The sequence below is a fragment of the Lasioglossum baleicum genome, chromosome 13 (genome assembly GCF_051020765.1).
Source record: "Lasioglossum baleicum chromosome 13, iyLasBale1, whole genome shotgun sequence".
Lineage (NCBI taxonomy): Eukaryota > Metazoa > Arthropoda > Insecta > Hymenoptera > Halictidae > Lasioglossum > Lasioglossum baleicum.
The window spans coordinates 5,557,647-5,583,854 of record NC_134941.1 but is presented as its reverse complement, the minus strand read 5'-3'; the positions used below and the strand labels follow the sequence as shown (position 1 = coordinate 5,583,854).

General features: G+C 37.2%; 1 protein-coding gene across 3 annotated transcripts in view; it reads left to right on the top strand.

The window, feature by feature from the left end:
* LOC143214762 (lachesin) overlaps positions 1-26,208 on the top strand; it is a 156,497-nt gene that overhangs the window by 82,446 nt on the left and 47,843 nt on the right. For all 3 annotated transcript variants that reach the window (XM_076436134.1, XM_076436133.1, XM_076436135.1), the window contains exons 3-5: positions 584-690; positions 10,463-10,648; positions 24,149-24,232. In XM_076436134.1, the coding sequence (XP_076292249.1) occupies positions 584-690; positions 10,463-10,648; positions 24,149-24,232 (377 nt within the window). The remainder of the gene's footprint in view (positions 1-583; positions 691-10,462; positions 10,649-24,148; positions 24,233-26,208) is intronic.

Sequence of the window (26,208 nt, the reverse complement as noted above, 5' to 3'; positions counted from 1 at the left end):
CTTTTTGCTATTGGTGCAGAATATTTTGCATAAAGATCTGCAGTCTGGTAATAGTCTTGCGTTTAATCAAAAGTTTGTATGATTATATCTGAGAATAATAATCTTTTACAATTAACATTTCGGTTCATATTTCATCGGATGGATTGATTGAATTTTATAGAATTTTTATCATTATTATTATAGAATGTTTTATTATTCTAGAATTTAATTAAATCATATTCAACAACCGATGAAATAACTTCAGCGTATCAGGGACACATTCAGCTGTCAGTTTCCATGGTTTCGAAGTTGTTTCGATTTTTTAAAATGAGGAATATCATTTCGCTTATTGCCATACCGATAATGGACGTTTATGGTACGATAAAATGTCCGTAAATAGCAGAGTCCGCATAATCGGTTTTTCAACTGTCGTTATCCCAAAAATGACAAAGCCTTTTCTCCCTCTCCCCTCGCGTGCACTGTGCACAGGCATCCCTGGTATCAAGTGCGTCCCGTTTAGTAAATGAATGTCATGTCGCGAAATTGCTGCGAGCAAGATATGCAAATCGGAGGAGTTTTTCACGTGCATGGGTATCTGTTTCAGGCGGTGCTTTCCCACCCGAATTCGCTGGCCCTATCACGAATCTAACGGTGCCGCTCGGAAGGGACGCAACTTTTACGTGTCTGGTCAAACATTTGGGGGGTTACAGGGTAAGTTTCCCCTATGAAAATTCATCGACCGCTGACGTACCAAATTCTTCCCGGGAAGGATACAGGAGGCATGGACATTTCTCTGGCAACGCTCTTGCTCGTTCGACAGTTTTTTTCTCGTTTGTATACTGTACAAGTACACTGCGCCACAGCTCTGTCAACATGGACATTTCTGTCAAAATTGATACGAGATTGTACAACAGTATAGTGATTATTTTTTTATGTTCATAATGCAGAATTTTTTCGGTGAAATTCGTATACAGTGAGTGTAAAAAGTATTCGTACGCCCTTTAAAACAGAATCACTTTTTTTATAATTGTACGAAACGACTTGATTTTTTATAATTAATTAGAAGTATTGGTTTACGAAATGATATGCAAAAAAGATTTTCCAAATAATTATAATTTACAAGGTTACATGTAAAAATTAAAAAGGCATTTTTTAAAACTTTTTTCTTTGCTGAAAATTTCATCAAAATCGATTAGCATACACACGAGCTACAAGCGGTTAAAAATGGTGAAAATCGTAGATTTACAGGACTTTTGATAATTTCTGCTTAAAATCCACAGAATCATACATCTTTCGATGCGTGTCGTTTTTTCCTGCGTCAATCGATTTCGGTGAAATTTTCAGTATGTGTATAACTAACATAGATCTACAAAACATATATTTCAAATTTTCATTGAGGGCCCAAATAAAAAAGTTTTAAAACATGCCTTTTTTATTTTTGCATGTAACCGTGTAAATTATAATTATTTGGAAAATCTTTTTGCATATCATCTCATAAACCAATGCTTCTAATTAACTATAAAATATCACAGGTAGTTTGGCACAATTATAAAAAAGTTCTTCTATTTTAAAGGACGTACGAATACTTTTCACACTCGCTGTATATTTATTTCGTGGATTGCTGAAGGCTCACGTAGATGTTCCTGTTTTTGGATCAGTAATTTTAGCTTCTGTTCTACTAAAATTAGGAACATACGGTTTAGTACAAATAATAATAATTTTTATAAATGCATTTATAAACTAAACATTTTTATTATTATATTCGTACACTCTTTAAACAAGAATACATTCTTCCCGTTTTTGTTTTACGCTTTAAATCAATAAATTACGTTTCATTTATAACGTCACACTTTAAAAAAGTACTTCTAACAACACACATTAGTTGTTTTACAGCATGTCGAAGTAGTAAATTGGTGAATTTTCAACCAACTTGGATTTTTTTGAGAAATTATAATAATTAGTGTTCTACATAATGTGGAAAAGAAATTTTTAAAAAATTGCTATTGCTCGGTATTGCAGAGACAATACTGAACCTTTTCAGAGTTGGCTTTAGAATTATTTTAAGTAGCTAAATATGTGTTTTTAATGTATGTATAATATAATTATATCTATGTATGATATATAGTATAATTATTAGAATATGTAATATAATCTTTAGTATCATTATTTATTATTTGGTATTATTATTCAGTATTTTTAGTTTATGTTTGAATTACTACACACACTCCTTCCCAAAAAATGAATGCATGGTGAATTAATATTTAAAAAATCACATGGTTATTCATTGGTACATTTAGGCACTTCGAAGTAATATTTTATTTGGCAACGAACGAATTTAAAAGAAACTCGCGATTACAAATTTTGTGTGTGACAACACCATTATACCGTCATATTCGGTACCGATATTATGCTACATTTTACGCAAAAAAGCCGCTCTGTGTATCGCGAGAAGATCATTACTCGTTGCTCCTACCGTTTCTGTCTAATATGGCATTATTCACGAGCAATTGTACGAAACGTCAAGCTGAGTATAACAACGCGAAAAACGTGTTGCGATTCACAATGCGAAAAAATGTGGTGGAGCTATTACAATTTGTGGTGGTCTACGGTCACGTTTCAAATTACAAGGGAAAACAAAAGTGATTCGAGAGAAGGGGATTGACAGAAGCGAGGAACATTTAATTTCGTGACAAGGAGAGCTAGTTCTTAGTACGCGACAAATAGCTCTTCCATCTTTTGCTGATACGCTCCACCCCGATACGAAATATATTCTCGCGATATTAACACTTTATCGACGGGCAATTATTAATCGTCTTTTTGCTGTGATTGATTCGAAATTAATTTCCACTTCATTATCGACGAATTTCGAATAGAAAGACTGTGATAAGTATCTCATACACAAGAATTTTTGGAAAATTAGAATAATAGATTAATAATTCTTTCAAGAATATTGAAATGTGTGTACAACAACACATTTTCGGAAACATCTGTTTTTGGTATTGTAGACATACCTAATTCACAGAATTATCATTGTTGATGATTACTATGAAATTATCTACACATTAATGAGATACTCGTATCCATCCAGGTTTTGTTACTAAAATAATTGGACTTTAGTATAGCTGTGATATGAATATTCGAAATTTTAGTAATTAAAAATTGTCTCTATAGAACAGTATCGAGATAAGAATTATATAAAAAATTACACACAATACAGAAGTATATGAATATCAGTTTCAATAACAGTATATTTCATTGATTTGCAAATGGAAATTGAAAATGGTCCTTCTTTATAAAAATTAATTTTCAATTATCGACATTGCTAGTTTATTACAGGTGTGTTTCACGCAAAAATGTTGTATCTCCATTTTCAATAAATCCAGAAGTAATACTGGAGTCCGAGATTAATCAAAGCAATGTGAACTAGAGAGAGGGAAATATAATATCAGAGAATTTTCAATATCAACGATAAAGAGGTGTTTTTCATTTTCGGGCAAGAGCGAGCTGTTTTCTTGATAAGAGTGATTTCTCGAACAGCGTACTCCGCTAAATTCACATACACTCCTTTTGATTTGATATCCTTCCTCCCGACTCGTCCTCGTGTTTGGCCAGAAAAATAAAACCGGTCCCCTTGTCGTATTAGATTTCATATCCGCGGCCATGAACACAATTTCCTTACACGTCACTGTGCGCGCCCCGGTGTAGGCAAAGCAGGGTGGAAGTTATGGCTGCGTAGAATAGTAATGCAAAAAATCCCAAGTTTCCACTTTAATTGGAGGAGATTGGTACAAAAATTATGGGCAAGCTTAACAATCTTCTGTATAATTTATCTCATTTAAATACAATCGCTAATGACCTGGATATTATTGTTACGTGAACAAGAACATTATTATTTTCACACATGAACATTTTTCTTCGGCACTGCGAAATCGCGTTACCTAACTTCGAGCTGTGTGTGTGCCATAGCTCTGTCCTTTTTCATTATGATGTAACTGGTTACTTCCAATCTGCGAAAGCTTATTTGCTTTGACCCGAGTTAAAACTTAACTTAGGTCAGGTCATATTCGCTATCCTTTCGATATTGAACCGAGACCAGACCACGAATAGGGGAGTTATGTTTCAGGATTATGCTAGCCAACTTAACAGCGTGTTGCAACTCGCGAAAAGCAAAGTTTTATCGTGAGCTGTCGGTATCAGGATATTCGCTACCTAAACAATGCTTTCAATTAAAGATTAAAAAAGGTTCAAAGAATGAAATGAAAACAGTAAATCTGTTATATTCCCAGTTTTTAATGAATAAACGAGATGTTTAATTAATCCTGCTGCGTTCTGCGTACCTTTCAGTCAAAATTGTTTGCATTTCTTTAAACTTGTTCTTCTGTGATATTGTTTGTTTTGACTAGTACACATTTCGGTTAAAATTGGTTTTATATTTCAGAAAGCATAAGAGAATTATTAATAATATACAGTGGCTGATAAAATTATTAGAGCTATTCGCACAAACTAACGTGTTTTCATTGAAACAATTAATGTTAAATATAATCCTAGCTGCACGGTATATTTTTCATTTTTTTTAAAATTAAATATTCACTGTGGGCAACCGTTTTTGTCACGTGGAAGATAAATATGTTTTTCACACTATAGCTTTAATAATTTCATCACAACTGTACCTGTTTTATCAACACTGTTTCGAATGTATAGTTCAGCAGCAGAGTTGGAAAATAGGATCACATCTCGTTTTGATTGACGAAGGACCATCCCGAAGTGACATCCATCGATTTTGATTAAACTTGTACATACAGGAATGGTATACCCAGTTTTTGAGCCCTAGCGTTTGTTTAAAAATGGATAACTATAAAACTAAACAATATAGTTTAATGCGATAAGAAGCATTTTATAGCAGGCTTGTTAATCATTCTTTTCTTGTCCATTAGCACTTGAACCAAGGTTTGAAAGCAGTTTTAAGTCTCAGAGACTCTCTTGCCTCATTTTCGGGGCAAGTAGAAGTATTTAGTAGATGTAGTTAGAATCCTACATAATACTAATTCATCCGTAATAACTTTGGCAAGAGTTTGATACCAAGATCGTTAAGTTTTTACATACCAGACTGAAAATACATCAGTTTAATGTCCAACTTTGCAAAAACTAGGGCGCACTTACCCCACTCCACCTTAAATAAAAAACAAATACACTCGAGGCACTCCATCAAATTTCAAATTGAACACGCCTTATTTTAAGGGCCGCGATCAATATTTACTTTAAAGGCGATTACACTATTAATTTGCCCACGACTGTTCATTCAAATATCAATATTTGCGTAGCTAACAGCAAGCCAGGCGAAGAGGCGCGCAGACTGATATCATTAACGAGCAAGATCATAACAGAACGATATTAGCAAATCGTGTGTTTAGAGAATATACACGTGTTCAAACTTTTTTCCGACTGGTTTACTACTGTTAACAGCTTACCTCCACCAGAAGCAGAGCAAATTCCTTGATAAAACGTTATAACGGCTGGTGAGAGTGTAACTTACTCGCGGCTCATTCGCTGTTATTAAAAAGCATAGTTATTAGCCATTCGGCCCGGGACAGGGCTTATTATCTACAATAATAGGAACATTTGATATCGTTGTTTTCGCATATAAATGGAAACGAGCGCTCGAACGAATTCATACTTGCCCCGGATCGAAACGGGCGCGACGTTTTATCCGGTAATTTCCGGGGAATTTTCAACGGTGCCCCATAACTGAGCGCTCGTAACACGTGTTTCAATTTCTCCGGTGTGACCAAGAAAAAAAGGCGACAGAAAAAGGAGCATCGGGACCATGAAAATTCAAAAGCCGTGCAGCTGCATACCTACCTACCGTTCGATTTCGACGTCTTCAAAAATTTTCAAAAATTGTTCTCGTATATGAAACTGTCACAGATCTGAAAACATCACATAACGAATCCTTAAAAATTGATGTTGGATTGTTCCTCATTATTTTATGAAAGAAAAATGAAGAACATATTCGTTCGTGCGAAGCCCTTATGGTAGCTTAACCTACTGCAATGTTGACCCCTCATTCGAAGATAAATTGATTAGAAGCTCGATAAAATGATTAAAAAGATCGTACATTAACGATTAAAAACATATTCGAAACTTATTGAAATCGAAGAGTAGGTTGTCGATGGCAGATTCACCTTGAAAAGCAAACCAACCCCCGTCAGCCCTTCATCCCTGAGAACGTGAGATGAGTTGTGTTGTAATAAGCCCGCTTGCTCTCGTTAAGATCGCTTTGGCACGGCTATAAAGAGATAAATAATCCGGTTACGAGCGTCTAATGACATTACGCGAGAGTAAAGTGGTAACGAGCGACTGTTGCTAATTTTTCATTTAAAGTTTAACGCCGAGACGGCGAATCTTCGGGGGTGGAGAGGACCGACGGACGCAAATGAAGCGCGCACTCGCAATCTCAACCGGATTATTTCGTAATTCAATAGCCCCTGTCCGACCAATCTCCAACCATTCTGCCGGCCAATTATGTTATTTACAGCTCTGTGTCGTATCGTTGCGAAATGTCGTTATCATTGTCCGACGCATTAACGTTCTCCACCGACGAAAAGAAAAGTTCGAGCATGACATCGCTCGGAGGGTGGCGCGTGACTGCAAACTTTTCCCCCAAGTATCCCACTGGCCAGCTATAATTTCCATTTAATCATTAACCCTTCGTGATCCGGGATTTGTTTAAGCATTAAGGATACTTTCCTCGGAGAACAAGATTGTGTAATGCCTTAAACCTAATCCAGACCTAACCCACCTTAGCTATCTATTAGGTCGGAAAGAAAGTTCTTGCGGTTTTTATTATTAAATCAAAATAACAAAAACCGCAAGAACTTTCTTTCCGACCTAATAGAAATATGCTGTTTTCAAATTAATGAGTAAAAATTTCCGAGTTTTTACAGTGATAAAAAATACCTCAACTTTATTCCTCATTTTTTCAGAACAAAATATTAAAAAATTTTGGTTACACTCTGCTACCTACATTGCTGACAAGAATTGGAACGTCTGAAATGAAAAAATCGTATTTTACGTAGAGAAATAAATTTTAATGATTTGCAACTCGTACAATATTTGAGATATTAAAAAAGTTCGATGCTACATTTTATTGAAATATTAAAAATTGTCGTGTATACCATCTAGACTACTCCTCATGTATTTTAATTATTTTTTGAAGCGGTTTTATCATTAAGTTACGTGTAAAAAATGTTTAATGATAAATAATTGTCTGATTTTGCACTACATTAGCTGTGATTTGTGTATAATTTCTACTAACAAATTAAAGTCTGGATTTTTCTTATTCCAATAAATAGTGATAGCCAATTAATATGGCATAAAAAACAATTTTGAATGTTAATGAACAGAGAAACTGTATGTGCATCAATTTCATATATCTTCACTTGGCGAGAGGTTAATATCGGTTAAAATGAATGGTTTAAGATAAGTATGTTTCATTAGAGTATATTTTACGTTTATTATGTGAACAGCATTGTTAACTTAATTAATAACATTCTGTCGGTCTTTTTGCTGGTGGTAATGTGGTGAAAATCGTTGGAAACTATGAACGTTTTAACGAGGACTTACATATGTATGTTTGCAATTCACCATTTCGACGTGAAACTTAATACGCCATATTATTCGACGATTCGTTTATTTAGCGGGATTACGTAATACCTTGGTATCGTATTCGTGTCTTTGTTGTGTGAAATTAAATATGCGTACCAAATTAAATACATGTGATAATCCATACATATGTTACGGATACGTTAATGGAGGGCAGAAGATTCCATATAAATTCTATTTTCATAAATTAGTGTATAGAAATCGGAATTTTGGTAAGCAATTACGAAATAAAACAATAATATTTTGATGTTACAATTAAGAGCTATTAAATGCCCTTTATTAATATCGTATTCTATAATTCTACCACATATGCAGTGAATGCAGTTCAACGATATTTTACATTTTATATCTTTTGAGCTATCTAGATAACCTTAAATATCTTCGAGGGTAAAATGCTCCAAAAATGAGATATAGAATTGCATCTATTCACGTGTTTGCATTCATACTTTCATAAACTCATATTCCACTCCTGCACACATTAGAAGTATAATCCCAGAGTTTGGAAGTAGTGTAGGTTTCTTTTGCATAAAGATGTTTACGATTTGACGTTCTGGAACTAGAAACTTGTGGAAAACTTTCTCAATGAGTACAAGAAAAATACTTAAACGAGTTGCTCGCTGATATTGCTTTCCTTTCTAGCTCAGAAAAGAACAGATATAAAATTTTCTTTCTACAGAAAAAGATACTAAATAATGAAATAGGAACTTTGTAGTAAATAATAAGTTCAAGAAATGTGAATTACATTTTAATATATTTTCTAGTATAAAATCCTCATTCTAATTTTTAATATTTATAACTATGAATCACATTATATTTGCCAATGCCAATTTCTGATCTGCATGATCCTCATTCAGTAGAAAATCCAACTTTGAATTATACTCATTGTTTCTTATAATACCAATCTAAACTGATTTAATTAAATCGTTAAAGCAGCAGATTGGATGGTATTACTGCAGTCTGGCATCTTGATAACTTCTTAATTTTAATGACGCTAACAATTGTCCCTTTAGCTTCTCGGACTTTTTAAACGATATAGTTATGCATAATTTTGAAATGTCCAGCTCTTAATCATGTCATAATTACACTTTCTTTTCATACTAATATGCAATCAAGAGTTGGTTAATATAGAAATTTCCGACTACATTTTATTTAATATTAAGGTAAAAATTGAATCTTTTCTCGTTCACGTTCTTCATTTAAAAGATTGTCATCCCCATGTTGTAGTTTTTAAACATCACATAATGCTATCGCCAATAAGTTATTTCTTGACACATATAAAAAGATCAGCTTCATACTCTTTCACTGCTTCATAGATCTAGGATCAAACGCGCATGATTGACAATGCACCATGGCTCATGATTCTCGTTTCTCAGTTGACCGGAATCACTGCGGCGCGTATTAAGGAATGACAATGAGCCTGGCGAGGAAAGAGTGTCGACTGGCTCTCATTATCACAATTTAGCAATAAAAGCGCAGCGTACCATAAAATCGAATGGATCGCTTCTATCCAGTCGAACACGGCTACAATCGATCACAGGCCACGTACGAATAAATTTCAATTACACCTTCCCGAATGCAAGAGCCACTCTGCGAAAACAATTCCGAACACCATTACAACAGCCGGGGCGAGCACACCCGATAACCCCTTTCCTATTAATACAAGCGTTTCCGGGTCTCCGACGACGGTGGTGCCGCTTCTGTGACTTCGCGAGATTTGGAATATTCGAAGGAAAATGCAAATATCGCACAGCGAAGTTTTGGCCAAGGAGATAGAAGACGCGTACGCGCACCGCCTATACGTGCCATTCCCCTCCGCGTGTTCATCCCCCTATGTTCCCCCTTATACACCCCTAGAAGCTAGAGGGGGACTAGGCATCCGGCTTATTTGTATTCCGTATTCGACCTGTCTATAGGGAAATTGCGGTGGCACCCCGGCCTCGAAATCTATGAACACGTCTCTGACCCGTGATCGTTCTCGTTCCCTCCTTGTACTGTCTCATTAGCCCCCTCGGCCTGACCGAAGGACCTTACGCTTTCGCTAAGAGGCTCAGCCTGCGCGCGCGGTTTTCCACTAAATTGCTCGCTAAATTGAACCTGTCGCTCTGAAAATCTACCAACGATTAACCTTAGAAAGACTTCGACCCCGCGGCTCCCCGAGCTAGCCGCTCGCGAAATATTAAGAATAACTCTCCCGCCTACCGAAGACATGTTACTTACTGATTGCTGGGGAAATCATTCTTTGGTTAATTTTTCACTAATGCGAGCAAAGCTCTCAACTTTTCTCAATGTAATGTTATACGATTCGACGAAAAAAATGTATAAACATTAAATTCTAGTCCGCTGAATCCAAAACCTAACCCTAAAATCGCGTTTCGTTGGAATTGTGGTCCCCATGGTGTCCGCACGATGAGGGAATTGATATAATGAACTTCTATAAACGAAGATGCGTCCTTCTGCGTGCTTCTTATCATTTACAGACCCACAAGAATCATACAGATTCTATTTTTTATGGAAAATAGCGAAAGTTGCTATTTACAACTTCTTAATCTGAGCCGATAATAAAGAGGCTTTGGAAAATGTCCTCGAATAAATATGAGTCATCCAAAATGCTGTTTGCAAAATGCTAGTGAGCTGTTACGGAAATGTCCTTGCCACGAAATTGTAATTCCGAGACTCGTTTCCTAGCTGTTATTTCGTAGAAACACCACAATCTCCACTTTGTTCTCACGGTACTCGACCGCTTTGCTGGTTATTGTTGCGAGTTTCACGACGAATTTATCAGGACGTGGTGCAATTTTTCTAACAGGAATGTCCTTGACAGGTCGGCTGGGTGAAAGCGGACACTAAGGCAATCCAGGCGATCCACGAGCACGTAATAACTCATAACAAGAGGATCTCAGTGTCCCATAGTGATCATACGATGTGGAATCTCCACATAAAGGGCGTGCAACAGGAGGACGAAGGCGTCTATATGTGTCAGATTAACACGAATCCCATGAAATGGCAAGTAAGTCGATCAAGCGAGTTTTCACAAATCGTAGAGCACGTTCACGTTATACTGAGTGATCTAATTATTACAACCGTTCGTGCAAGTTGACAACTTTTTAACACAGTCAAGTAATAAATTTACATTTAGCAGCACGGTAGACAACATTATTCATCACTAGAGTGTGGATCTTTATGCCAAATAATAATTTTATACATCAATTATGAGAAACAAGAGGCGAACAGGAATTTCATTCCTTTTTTATCACTAAATCTACCACCACTGGTCAAAATAATCTGTTCCAGATTTTTTATTTTACAATTATTCAAATAATAAAAATGATTTCATGAGAAGTGGTTGTATAGATATTTCTAGTAGAGCACGTATTACAATAGGAGCCGCACAAAGTCTAAATAAAGTCAACCTTGTAATTTTTATAAGGGAACATGTTGCAGTTACTTTTAAGGCTCGGTAGGTTTAGTGTTAATAACTTTGCTAAATTCAAAGTACATTGATATTCTCAAATTCTTTTAATGTTTTAACTATTGTTAATTTTACGTCCACATTTCCATAAAAAATGCAGAAAATCTGCAGTCTATTCGTTACGTACGCTCGATCTAATAATTTGATCATTCACTGTATACATTTGCATGTCCTAAATTTTGTTAATTAGTATTCTCTTATTTATAGTAGAACTGACGCATTTTGAATATTATAAAATATAACGGATAAGAAAAAGTTTCTAGAAATGAAAGTTTTATTTTTAATGTAATTAATTACATGTAAAATGTACAAATAAAAGTTTGTCTATAACAGAGACAAATATTGTAGGATCAATAGTAAAACAGGTCTCAATCATTTTAACAAATACTGAAATATGTCTTATTGGATAATAAAATGATGAATTTGTACAAAAACGTTGGAAATACTGTACTGAAGCATGGGGAATCTCTTTCCTACACTATATGTAGGTATTATACCTTGGAAAGGAATGACTTCGTTTGAATAAGATTTTGTGGAGTTTAAAATAAAGTTATAGCTTTATTAAATTTTACTGGACACTTCTGGGAATCGTATATTGTAGGAACAGGGCTCCAACAAACGTATAAAAATCTGCTAACCACTGATAATAATACAGAGGCAAGAACATTTATTACATCGTTCTTGCTGTAACGTATCGACGAGGAATAAAGCGTCTCGTTTTATACGCACCTAAAGTTACAGGAAATAGATATTATCAAAGGAAACGAAAGCTGAGTGCTGATCTATCGCGAGTTTTTATGCATTAAAACGGTTGAACAAAAATTTCGTCAAGTGAAATCGGAAAGTTTATATCCGGAGTTATTTCCCTGATCTCTCATCAAAGTTATGTTTGCTTTCTTTGAGCATCTGACTCCTCTCTTTCGAACTAAATGGTTTCGCACACTTCCATGACTTTGTGAACTTCGGAACTTGCGAGTTCCGTGAAATTGATGTGGCATGAATATTAAAACAGCGAATTTTTTGCGTATAAAGTGTGGAAACATTGAAATGTTCAAAAAGATTGGAAAATATTACGTGCTCTTCCAGATATGTATATTGTTTTATATACTTATTTCTAGAACACGTTACAATTAGCCTGCGAATTTTATGCATTCGTGACAAACCTTAATTTGCGTATTGTTATATTTTATTCAATGATTAGTAAAAAATGCAGCCCCAGTCTAACTGTAATATCCACAGATTTTGCATAATATGAATACTTCATTTTACACGCACGTGCAACGACATGCCTTTTTTATAGTGAAATTTAAATTAGTTAAAATACAACTGCGAGGGGGGAGTACAAGCAATATTTTGCAATTAGTCAGATATTGCAGAAGGAGAGACAATTAAATCTGGAAAATAAAACTCTGTATTATGATAATTAAAAAATATTTTTGACAGTAAATATAATTCATACGAACACTTTCCACTTCGTACATTGATATTCATGTCAGGGCATTCTTCAGATATTTTTTATTTTGTAACACCGGTTATCCTCTTTTTCACGGGGCCTCTGACACGTTCAGTTTACGGACATTTCAACTCAGTTCATGTCTAAATATAACACGGAATCTGTGTTATTTACATCGTCGGCTTTTAAAGCATTAAAAATATATTAAACAGGATAAACTAAATGTAAACTCAGGAAAATTATTCTAGTATTTTTAACCCTTTGAGAGGAGGAATGTCAACATTATAGCAGTACAGAAACGATAATTCTCAAATAAAAATTACTAAATTTTCAATGAATGTTTCTCTTTATTTCACTTATATGACGAATTCCTCTGGTTTTATGGAGAAAATGAATTTATTCGATTCATTCAATACTAGGGGGTTATATCGAAACGGATTAAAATAATTCACGAAAATTAACGAAAGGTGAAATCATAATTTATTAGACCGGAGAGATGTGAACAGAGAAAAAGTGCTGGTCGGAGAGGTGCTGGTAATCGTTCCGAAATGATATTTTGAGAGACAGAGGAGGAATATTTCGGTGTTTTCAGGATATATCGTCGAGTCTACGTGGTAAGGGTGATTTAACTTAGGTTTAGATGGGGATGAAAAAGGCAATTTACTTAGGTACAGCTGGCTATCGGACATGTTTAGTCGCTTGCTGTTTCGAGCGTTTTCAGTAACTAAGCGGTCGGAATCAGAGCTTTCTGCGAACAGTTTAGCTGGTAGGACGAATCGCGGTAAGCCGAGAAACTCGGTGAAATAACTAATTGGAAACGGTACCGCCGACACTATTTAGATCGATAAAGTTCCGGGATGCACGTCGTTTGTGGAACCCATCAATTCCAATTAGGTGACTCTCCGCGTTGCTTTGGCACGATCTTTCACACGATATCAAATTCCTTCATCGCGATTGGCTGTGTTTGCATACTTTAATTCGCCGACTGCTACGTAACTTAGGCGTGCCAGCCTCGGGCATTTGCGGGGCCAAGGAATTAGGCGAAACAGATTAATACATTCGAAAGAAAATTATGCCACTATTCCCATGCATCCTGAAGGTATAATTCAAGGTGGCTCAAAAATTAAACTTTATTTTTTTTAATTTACGCTCATTCTTTTAGAAACAAATTCAAATTCTAAAGGGTCCAGTGAATTTTAATATAATCGTCGAATGGCTAATTAAAAGAAATATTTGCATTTTAATATTATTGTACAGACTATTGAGCATTTGTAATTTAAAATAGGGGATGTTTTAGACCACACGATGAATCCTGTGGTTCATATTAATGATCTTATGAATTCTTCATCAATTGGACAATTTAATTCGAAACTACAGTACATATTGTAAATTATAAATGTCAATTTGATTACCAATATCTTAAAGTAGAACGTAACGTTAAATAAATTATGATAAAATAAATGAATTTTGTAATTTCTTCAGTTTATACTTTCAACCATTTTATAACGATAAGTTTCTCATTAAATAAAAAGAGAACATTTTTTATCAATGCTTTGTTATAATACTAAATGAATTTTGAGACGTATATTTACATTTTCGTTTGTACTTTACGTTAACTTTCCAGCGGAATATATAAATTTACAATATTGATAAAAAGCGGATCGGCCAGTTCATACGCCGCTCCCTTATGAATGTATAAACATTTAGTTTTTGTGTGCGCTATGAAGAGAAAGATCATTTAGATTAAATATTTTCTTTCATCTCCGTTGCTCTGCATGCATTCGAAATCGATTTTTCGCGTGTAATTTTCCGCGACGTAAATGTAAAAGCGAGCAACCAAAGGTAATATGTGTTGAATATTTATCGTTGCTCGACTTGTATATGAAGTCTCATCACAATCAGCGCGTACTAGCTTGGTGATGTCCCTTGTGAGTATTAGTTACCTTCGACGTAACAATCTCTGCAAGTATCGAAGGTATTTCTCTGGAGATGCTGGAGCACAGCATTCCAGGGAACTTAACAAGCCGTCTCCTCTAGTTCTGGTATGTCAGCTTTCGTTTATGAGCACCTTGGAAATAATGCTTAGATTTCACCCTGCTTCATTCGCGGCGAAATCTGCTACTGTTGTATAGAGCCGCATATATTATGCATGCTTATTGCCGTCCTCATGAAACATAAAGACGCTTTTCGTCTTTATTATTATTCGTATTTATTATTATTGGCTGGATGCAACAATAGTTTACGCATCCACGAGCTCTATTTGATGCTTTAACAATGATAGATTAATTTCTGATCACCCAAGAACTAATTCAATTATTTTTCGAAAGATGATTTGTAAGCTCCCTTTTGGGCTTTTTCAGGTTTCATGTTTTTTAAGGTATTTATATGCGAAGTATTAAAAAATTTCAACCCATCTATGTTGACTAGATTCATAATTTTGTTGCCAGTCTTCAATCTTCCCACTGATCACATTTTAATATACGAAACTTCATCAAATAGTTCGCCGTCATTTATATTCCAGTGACGGAAAATGAACGCGAACTGCTTTCTTCGATCTTTGCACACAAATTCGCACACTATGTGCCGTGTGCTGATGTTCAATTGTATTTCAACTCAAAATGGTTATGTTAGAAAAAAAAATAGATCTAAATGATAGATCAGTGAAATAAACGACTGTGACCTCTCGGGTAGGGGACGTCTGATCACCGCAATAATATAGAACCAAATAATTCGTCTTCCCCAAAAGACCGTACCGCTGACCGCTTACTCCCGAAGAACGTTGAACTGCATCATGGCGGTTGGGAGCCCGGGTCGATCTGAATGCCGGCATAAAATTTTTATTTTAACATACCTTCCTGCCTTTCAGACGCGCGGAGAGAAGATAACCTTGCATAAAATTGACGAGCAGCGAGACGAGCCATTCCCATCCCACGCTAAAAATTTCAACGCATTCGCGAACCGCACGGTCTTCACGAGCGCAGAACTAGCTGGTGCTTTTAGCAGCAAAGAGGCTACTGGGCAATCTGGCCGGCGATAAAGTCGTCGGGAACTGTTCCACCCCCCGATAGTTTCTTCATTAGACCGAATCAAATTCCCAAACAACCGTGGCCGTGTTTCGTTCGCTGTATTTTTCCTTCCATTTCCGGCGAACGTAGTCTAAAGGCAAGGCCGAACATCACCACGTGGCACGTGGAAGTGCCCCGCCTCCGCAAAGACCTTACCACCCCGGGAAAGAATTCGAGGGAGAAGGGTCGTCTTTAACAAGCTATTTTCTCTAACGCGCAAACGTCACCTTTCATTCACTCGACTCTCGACCAAACCACCGACCATCCATTCCCATCCTCAGTGAACAGGCATGCCTGTGCACCAACAGGCACTCTCTACAAAGTATTCGCCCCAACCCTACCCGCTCTACTCACCGCGCCGTACTGGTTCTGTTCGTCTCGGCAAAGTGTGATATGGTACGAGATAGAGCCGAGACTTTCCTTTGAGATCTAATTTTCCGACATTTCAGATTGAATCCGAGCCCCACAGACTTCCCCGTACCTGTCCAGAAATCTCCCTCTTCCGTTTTCTCTCTCCCCTCGCGGAAGAAACGGTAATCTTAAATAGTGCAGCAGCCGTTACGATGGTTGCCAAGTTAGTGGGTCCCTCGACCCTCTTCTTGCTCGCTCTATCCCCGGTAAACCCCCAACCCTCATCCCCGCCAACGGCAAGGACGCTGACTTGAACCTGCACAGACCCGCGCAAGGTCTCTAAGTAATGAACGCGAGAAACACTAGCGAAAATGCATCAGTCAATCGGTGGGAAACCCTTCCATCGGGCTGAATGCCGGGTTCTTCTGTCCCTTTCGTTCCATCGTAACAACCCCCTTGGCCCCTCTTCTTGGCCCACACCCCCCCTCGCGAAATTCGTCGCTCGGTTTCCTCATGGCTCTCTAGATCCCAGAGTGGTAAAACTCGACGCCACCCTCCTGCGGGGAATTCTATGAGCAGTTTCGTTTCGGCTAACTGTATTTCTCTGCTCGTTTCCGCGCGATCCCAACGAGGCGGCCCCTTTCCAGCACACTTATCGTTTCGACTGCGCGGCTAACAAACTGCAGTTCGGGATGTTTATAGGAGAGACGAAAGGAAATCTCCTACACCCTTGCTCCACCTTTCGAGCTCGCACGCATTGTACGGTTAACAGAAGGCATTGTCTGTTTTAATACAACTGGGCCTCGCAGTTCCTTGCATTAGCGGAAACATGCTCCTTGTCTCGATACGCCGGTTTTTGCACAATTAATTCCTGCTTCGGAATAATACCTCGCCTCTTTTCTTCGCGATCCCGTTGCTGAACGAACGTATTTTGTCTATTAAAGCTTTTCGACTATTTTTTTTTTCGTAATTTCGTAACACGTCGTCTTTCTACCTTGGTAGAGAAACTGAAGCCGATTATAAGCAAAATACTTATTGAATATCAAAAATATTTTTATCAATTCAATTTATGTAGGTGCATGTTCATGAAATAATTATGGCAATCTGTAAGAATGACAGTTGCAACAGCATGATTAATAACATCCACTAGGTGTCCCCGGTTTGATGAATCAGCGAAAATATTGAAAGTCACAGAAAAGATTTGTTAATCTGAACTGTTTCTAATCAGATTATCGATCTGGAATTCGAATAAAATCTTTTATTTTTGTTCCATTACGTGGGTTAATTCTTGCGATTATTGCAGCAATTAGTTAAATATAAAAAGCTTTGATACTACGGGTTATAATAATAATAATACAATATGTACTTTATTTCAGTCTCAATAAAGCAATGTAATAAAAATAGAAAAATATTTTTGGCAAAGTGGTGACAGTGAATTATATAAGGTTTGGAAGGGTACACAGAAGAAGATGGAATAATAAGAAATCTCCGAATAGTCTGGTTCTCGTTAATTGCATTTCCTGCCAGTTTCCGCGCCATCACGACGGCGTTTGCTGCTTTTTTTTCGCGGCGAAAGAAAGTTCAACCGATTCAGTATACCTATCGCATAATTTTTAAATCTTCTAAAAATAAATGTTGTAGAGCTATAGTCATAATTATTTTAATTTGCCACTACGAATTGAAATAAATTCATCAATTCTAGAAGATTTGGTAAAATATTTTTACAACAGATACATTTATAAGAAAGAAATTTTTAAAAAAGAATTTTTCAATCAATTTGTACTTGGAAGTTATTTTACATTTCTAGAATTTTTTATCATTTTTATTTATTATTCTATTAATTTTTTAGGACACGTTTCAAAATATTTTAAACGTTTGATCGTTTTTATATTCACCTGAACAGTGCATAAGAGTTAAGAAAACATTTTTGTATTTTCTTAATACATGTCTTAAAATATTGTTAGCAGTAGTGGCAGGAATATAGTCTTTCATAAATTTGTAAAGGTGTCTTAAGAATTCTTGGCAGGTCTAGATTAAAATAATACCCATGTCGATCAGAATAATCCTTATGACGTTGTCACATCGTATTCAAGTTTAACAGTATATTCACCGGATTTTCTGAAAGCAGTTTACTTTTTCATATAAAAAATGATTAAAAGTCGTGTGGAAAATTATTTAAAATACTATCGATTTCAACTTTTTTATTTGTAATTAGACTGAAAATTCTTGTATGCAAATTCGCAATTCCATGGATTGACCTACAAAATCAGAGTATAAATAAATAGTAGAAGTTGTTAAAAACAGTTTCAACCTGGACTGTTCATTTATATAATTTTCTGTTTCACGAATTTAGCAACAGCATTTGAATAATATTAAAATTATTATTAAAAAATATTTTACACCATTTAGATGTAGAAATAGCACTTCGTTAATGCTTAACATAGTCTCCATAGGGTCATGGTATTAAAATGAAGCCTTCTATTTCCATCAGCTACTAAAAACGTCGTTCAACCTTTAAATCTCATTTAATCAGGGTCGCACGAACAGCGTTTTCTAAAATGAAGACCGCGATCTTTCATTATTTGTTTAAATTTAGCAGGAGTCTAATATGCGATACATGTTAAACATTATCAACCAAGTAGTTCCTTAAAATGTTTAATTTGTTATTTGCAGAGGGTATTTACAAACAAACGAAACTATTAACACTTTAAAAAAGATCATGATATTACCACTATATTGAAACGAAAGTGCTAAACTGAAACCTAGCCCTACCCTAACAAGATCCCCCTGGAGGACCACATAAAATTTTTTATAAATACGACTGTCACAGCAGCTTACTGCCAAATCTGCATTGCAAATAAAGTACATTAATATCCCGTTACAATCCTCATCACAAAAGGCGTGTAATGTGCCTATCCTTCAATCAAATAATCGATTTCTGAACCGATGATACTTGAATTCTACATTAACCGAATTCATGAATAGTTCAATTTATAACAATCTGTATACAATATACATACAACACGATTCATTGTACAAATCAGCAAAGTTCTAATATACCACTGAAGCTACACAACTGTGTTCCACTGATTATTTTGGATAATAGAGACTCTTCTGTATCGTGAATTAAACGAGTAAGTATGATCCAATTATATCGTGTTTGATGTCATCTAAATCAGAAGGACGTCACGGATATGACAGTAGAAGTTCTATAAAAATATGATTAAATCGACGAACGTTCAACGATTTATTACACAGCAAGACATTTCTTAATGTAAGAATTGTCTCGAATTATACTGATTTTTTTTTATTTCCACTTACACATAGTATTGTGATCTTCTACCAATAACCACTTGTGTTTTATAACATCTTTGGTCATAACTATTGAACGTCAATTATTTTCTTACCATATGTATATGGTATTCAATTGGATGTGTTTTGTTGGGATTGGCTTTTCGTTCCATTTGAATTTACCGCCAAGAATCGATTCAACAGCTTGTCGATCATTGTGTCTGATTGGCTGAATGTCAATATGTGTCGTTCCAATAGTTCTGTGTTGCTCTCTCTTAACGATCTTTATATCTCACAATCAGTTCAATTTAGACCGACATGAAACTCAGTCTTTCAACCATACCTTATTAAACATTCTTTATACATAGCAAGTATGTTTTTCAAAAAGTTTTCAATATAATCAGTGGTTCTTTCCTTTGTGAAATATTTATTATACTCTTTCATTACATATTTTCAGACGCAATTCTCTTGAAAATGATCCAAACCTGGATCGAAACGTTGAGAGGTTAATTTTTGCAAAATTGCTTTGTCTGTATTACTGATCGAAACCGTGCGCCGCGAGCATACATATATTATTTTTTATACTGATTTTTAATGCCAAATAATGGTTACAAAAAGATTGAATTCCATTTCGATCTAAAAGAAAGGAGCAATATTTAGTACATTGTGTTTGGAATCTGCATTACGAGTCTAACCCGTTATACGCCAATGGGTTAACGATGTATCAAATGATTTATCAATAGCTTAAATCAATGGCAGATTCGATCCCCTAACCTGCTATCTGTATACCCACCGCTTCCAAACAATGCATCCCCCGTGGATCAACAGAATAATTTCGGAACAAGCCTATCGGGTCTCCGGCAATTAAGGCGTATATTTATCAGGAGACTGGATTGAGTCTTTCCCAAGTAGGAAATAATTAATTTATGGAATGAAGCGTAGTTTCATAATTCACTGCCGCGACACCGTCAAGTTTACGTGCTCGGGCACGTGTCTGCCTGTCACCGAACTGTCACGCAGAGGATGGGAGAGTGAAGCCTAGACTAGGGATGCAAGATCGTCGGGGGCGTTGCTTCGTCGTCGTCGTCGTCTCGTTGCTCCTTGTTTCGGCTGAACGTATTCGTTGAGACTGTTTTAAGCAGTTCGGTGACTTGTGAGACGACTCGGTTATAACGATTGAAGTTTTGTCGTAGCGTGGATTACATCCTCGTAATTACGTGCACACCTCGCCTGCTGCCGAGGGCGCAGTGCAGGTGGTTCCAGCTTCTGTCGACTGTTGCCTGGCTCCCTTAACCCGTAAGTGGAGTGGAAAGATATTAAGGGTGGGGAGCCGCGTTCGGGGTAAAGGCGAGGTCCTTCTGACTCCACTGACGTTTCGTGGTTTGACGTACGACCACCTGGAAAAGTCCTGACGCAGACCGAACTTGGCTTCAACCATCCTCTAACCACCCACCACCACCACCCACACACACACACACACACACCGCCGTTTTCGTTCTCCCAACCCCTCGTTGAGGAATTACGACGGTACAGTAGTCACAGCTTGTTTGCTGATAAGCGATGCTCGCAATGTCTCGCAAGATCTCGACTGTTAGCGTGCTCGCGCATGGGCCCACCACGCAGGTTGTTAACGACTGTCGGCAACTTGATGACTTGATCGTTACGATTCCTCGTTCTACCCCGGTGACGGTTCACTTCTTTCGGGCACTGGGGAACTGCGAGCACTCTGATTGGAGGGTCGGCGCGGATCTTAGGTGTACGCAACAGCTTCAGCCTGTATTCCAGTTTTATTTTATTTACGCACGGCGCGGAGTGGTCAAAACGGGTTTGCTAGCTGGACGAAGCTATTTCTACTGTGTTTATAGAACCGAATAACCTTTCAAAAATTTGGCCGACTTCCTATTAGCAATTAGAGCCATTGATTTACTAAACGCGTGCAGAAAGGTCGGGAAACCCGAAATACTTCCGCCCGGCCCGACCCGATCTAATTTGTTCCCGACATTTTCAAGTTCTCGCACACCTCTAGTAATTATACGATATTAAATAATAAAGATGAACTTAACCTTTTTCTCGTCAATCGAACCACGTTCTTGTCCTGTTTAAAAAAGTATGAGGGGTCTTAGGCAGAAAATGGATTACGTTAGAAGTTATTAACTTTCTGCTGACTCCCATAAGCGTGCACTGTGCGACGCGCCGAGAAGAAGAGCCCGAAACAATCGCCGTTTTCCATCTTCGTCCAACGAGACCCCTGGAATCCTTGAGAAGCGAGACGATCGGTAGCGAAATATTTATCGGCAAATAAAACTACGGTGCAATCACGAGGAGCGGTGGGTTCGCGAGTCGTCCGACAAAGAGGTCGAACGCACAATTCAGACGCTGAAGAAGTAGCGAAAGACACTTTTTCAATCCCGTAGGATTCGCCGGCTCTTAAGGGAATATCTCGCAGCCGATGAAAGTCAACTACTCAAATCTCCCTTAGTCGGAAGAGAAATCGCGCTGCAAATACGTAATGAACAAGCAGTTTCGCGGGCGATTCAACGTAGCCCCGGGGGAGAAGAAAGGAGAATCCGTTCCGACGTTTCGTACTTTACTATCCCCACCCTCGACGCAGACTCTGCCCCCAAGCCACCCCTTTTCCCTCTCTCTCCTCTCTCTCTTTCATTCTCTCTTTGGCGTCGTCCTTGCACCCTCTGGTCCACGTTAACGGCGATTGCTTCGACGGAGGTGAAAAATTCCGCGGCGGATTGTTAGGCAACAGTGGAACGGGCCGCGAACAACAACTGCGTCGACCGTGTTACTTATTATATCGCAGCGCGCGGCTTGTCGTTAATTAATGAAAAGCCACGGCCGCTCATTGGCAACGGCGTCGACCACCCAGGCACACCACCCTGCTTCTCCTCGTGTCGCTTACAACCCCGTGATATGTTGCTCCTGCTTCCACTAAGGGAGGAAGGGGGGGCTAAGGGAGTTGGAAGCGAAATACAGCCAGGATTTAGGGGCTTCCGCGCGTTATTCAGTCCCGCTCTCTCGCTCTCCGCGAATAGAGTAATGTGTACGGATATAATTTAGAGATTCGGTAAGAAAGGAAATTTACTTGATGCATTGTGCAGCCGTTAAGCGTATCATTAACATTAAATTCTGGCCCGTTCCGGTGCGTAACCGGAAAATATATAGCGCGCGCCGCGAATTTCGGCACAACGGAAACGTCGCGCAGGATGTAAGTGGCGTGGCAATTGTACGCTCGGTCTTGTTATGCGATACTGGCTCGCACTGGTTTGTCATCGAGCTACTTTTCGGTGATGAATTCTTTAGCTACGTCCACACCGAAGCAACGTCGAACGAATTTTTGGTGCCTCTCGTTCCCTTCTTTTTCTTTTACTCGGTAGAAAAAGTGAGTTTTTGAGATACATGTTTTTGCTTCAGTGTGGACATTGGACCTTAGCTATACTTGACGAAAATTATTTTGCGAAAATTTTTTGGCCCCGTATCTCAGACTTGTGACAAATGTTGAGAAAATGATCTGGAAACAATTTGGGACCGATTGAATCATGGGAAAAGGACGCGCAGTACATTTGAAAGTTCTGAATTTTTTAAATCTTGACATAAATAGACGTTATGATATATCGTTGAATTTGTCTTTTTTTCTCTTTAAGAATCCATGTATAGCATAAACAGTTGTTAATAGAAAAAACATCAGTGATCTTGAAAACTTGAACAAATGACCTTGAAAACATTTTTCAAGAAACTAAGAAGAAAAACAATATATACTACAAACTGTGATGGAATATCGAAAGCAGTATCCTGACGCCACAAAACAGAATTTGTCAAAGGATTTTTGAAGATTTTTTAATATAGAGAGAAACACCTAATCAATCCCTCCATGAATAATTACATTTTTAAGACGCATCGAAGACTGCTTGTTAACTGAGAGTTTTTTGGAATTACTTCGAAAGGGTTAACACAGTCGCGTATATAATAACGTCTATTTATGTCAAGATTTAAAAAATTCCAAATTTTCAAATTTGCTGCGCGTCCTTTTCCCATGATCCAATCGGCCCCAAATTTTTTCCAGATATTTTATCAACATTTGTCACAATTCTGGGATACGGGGCCAAAAAATTTCATGGTCGAAAAACAAAGTCCACCCTAGTGGACGTAGCTTTATGCTAAAATAATAGATATCAGATTTTTATGAAAAATAAAAATATTATAAAATATCATACACACACACACAATTCTTCTGACATTTCTAGACTTTTCTGCATTTATGATAAAAATGGGTAACTACAATTCAAAGCAGTATTAAGAAGATTTAAGGACATCACTGTATTAGTTTAATTTAATGGGATAATTGTTCCTGATTTTTGTTCGGTCTTGTATATACAGAGTATCTCAGGACGAGTAGTATAAGAGGGGATAACTCTACTTTCAAAACTAAGTAAAAAAAAAATTAATAACATTTTTTCGGTTGACGCTTCATTTTTACAATTGAAAGTTCAGCGGTTTCACCTGCCCCAGAATTCGCAAGTAGAATTGGTTGGTCATGATCAGACGCGCCAGCCGGTTCTTGTTCAACTGCACGCGTAAGCACCGGATTTTCGATCTCAATTTTCTCGAAATATCTGATCTCATGAAGCTTGTAACCTTTTTACTAATTGATTAATGAAAAATGACACGAGACAACATTTATTAAAGTTAGGTGAAATGAAGAAGAGTAGCACGTTATAAATTGTTTTAAATTCAAATGATAGAAGCAAATAATGAAAAAAAGTCAAACTCGAGTACTTGTATTGCACGCATATGAATTAGAATATTAAAATAACACTTTCGTAATTTAGTTGTTATTAAATATTGTTTCAAGAAAAATATTTTTTTCAGACAGGTACGCTGTCAATTATTGTGCCACCTGATTTCATTCCTGAGGATACATCGAGCGATGTCATGGAACGCGAAGGAGGACAGGTGAGTAATTGATTCAATTCAAAATTAGTATGAATCATTGTAGGCTATTGTAAATTAGTAATAATATGAATCCTTTAATACTTCAATAAAGTATTAATATTTTCTATCTAAATATAATATAATACATACGATTAAAAATTAATCCAATTACTATGTTCCTTTAAATATAAACAAAGAAAGACTCAAAGCTCTTTTTATTATAAATGCAATACGTACTTTACTACAGTTCTGATTAGACAGCAGATCTTTATGCAAAATACAAATTGTCTGGATCAATTTTGAGAGACAGAGGTCCAATAAAAATGTGTCCCCTTTTTAAATAATTTTAAAACGTTAAAAACAACGGAACAGTGCTCATCAACTGCTCTGAAATGATCTTTATTTCGAATTTTATCCTGTCATGTTTGTCATAACTGTCCTGTCTAGTTATCATTGACCGAAAACATTTGCAACGATCTGCAACATCCACCCGGCAGAGAATCAAGACGTATTAAAATCGTACTTCTGTTCCTCTTTAATCACGAGATTTAAATTCCCTTTGGTAAAACGTCCTGCACATGCTGCGACATTTAGATCGAGAGTCTCATAGATTTCAGTCAAACGTCACGGAAAGGAATATTCCGTGAATATTGTTAAAGCGTCTCAATAACCTGTTGCGCGTGTGCGTATCACGGAATCGCGGTACTTCCGAGACATACGTGTAGCGTAATGTGTAAATATTTCTCGTTTCCTGGTTTTCTTATCAAAGCTGATGCTACGACCCCCGTTCCGGGGAATATTACATTTCCCCAGGAACGAACGTTAAAGTGCTTTGAAAAGTGACTCTGTGTAGACTTCCTTCTTCGCGATATTCTTCAATCGCGTCAGATGGATCGCGTCGCCTGCGAGCCGGGAAGGGGGGCACGCTTATGCAACGGAGATTCAGTTCCCCGTGAATTTCAGTAATTAAAACTAGTTCGCCCACTAAATTTCGCGCGAGTACAATTAAAAAGCCGCGGAGAAATGACGACGTAACTCACCGTAATATACCGTACGTTTAAGGACGGAATATTTATGCGACGCGCGCGGAAAAAAGGAACTCGACGTTACCTTATACACACGACTGTTCAAAGATATTTAATCAGTCGAGGTATTTACGGTCTGCGGAAAATGAGAAAGTAAAAGACTATGCCCGGCCCCGGTGCTTTATGACCGCTGTTTATCATTTCTCGCGAGTTGAATGGGTTATCTTTAAGTGCGTAAACGTACAAACACGACCGGTTCCGTTCTGTGGCTAAAATATTTAACCGGTTAGATAAACCCTAGCGGTCGTTATTAGTCGAGTGTGGATCTTTATGCAAAATTAAAATTGTCCGCATCTGTTCCAAGAAACAGGAGCTGTTTAAGGATTTCTTTGTTATTTAAAAAAAGTCGGACGTTTCAATGCTTTTACTGTTTCCACCAGTGTCACCTGATCAAGATTTGTGTCCGCATTCTACCGTCCCCTTCTACGACGCTATTCCCCCACACTTCGTAACTTTTCGAAATTCGTCCTCAATTCGTACTCCCTCCCCTCATTTGGCGACACACTGCTTTCTACTACTGCACACTATAACTAATTGTCAGAGTTGGGCAAAAATTTAATCAACGATTGACAAATAAATTTCTACTTAAATTTAATTACATTCTTTTCAATTGTAATCGTCTAACTGCAGAAATTTCGAAATCAAATACGTAATCGAAACTGTATGCATACTGAAAAAAATGTAAAATGAGTGTTTGTTCAGATATATTTCTGTCAATTCTCCATGTCCGCTCTCTGTCTCCCTCTCCCTCCTTATTACAATTTATGGATAGACCGTGTGGCGATTAACTTCAACAATTGATTAAATTAGTCTCCGATTTTTCGATGATTTCTTCTTTCAATCAACGATTGACGATTTACTTCGTCAACCGATTGAGTCAATCGTCGATTTTTCAATGATTCCCTTTTCTAA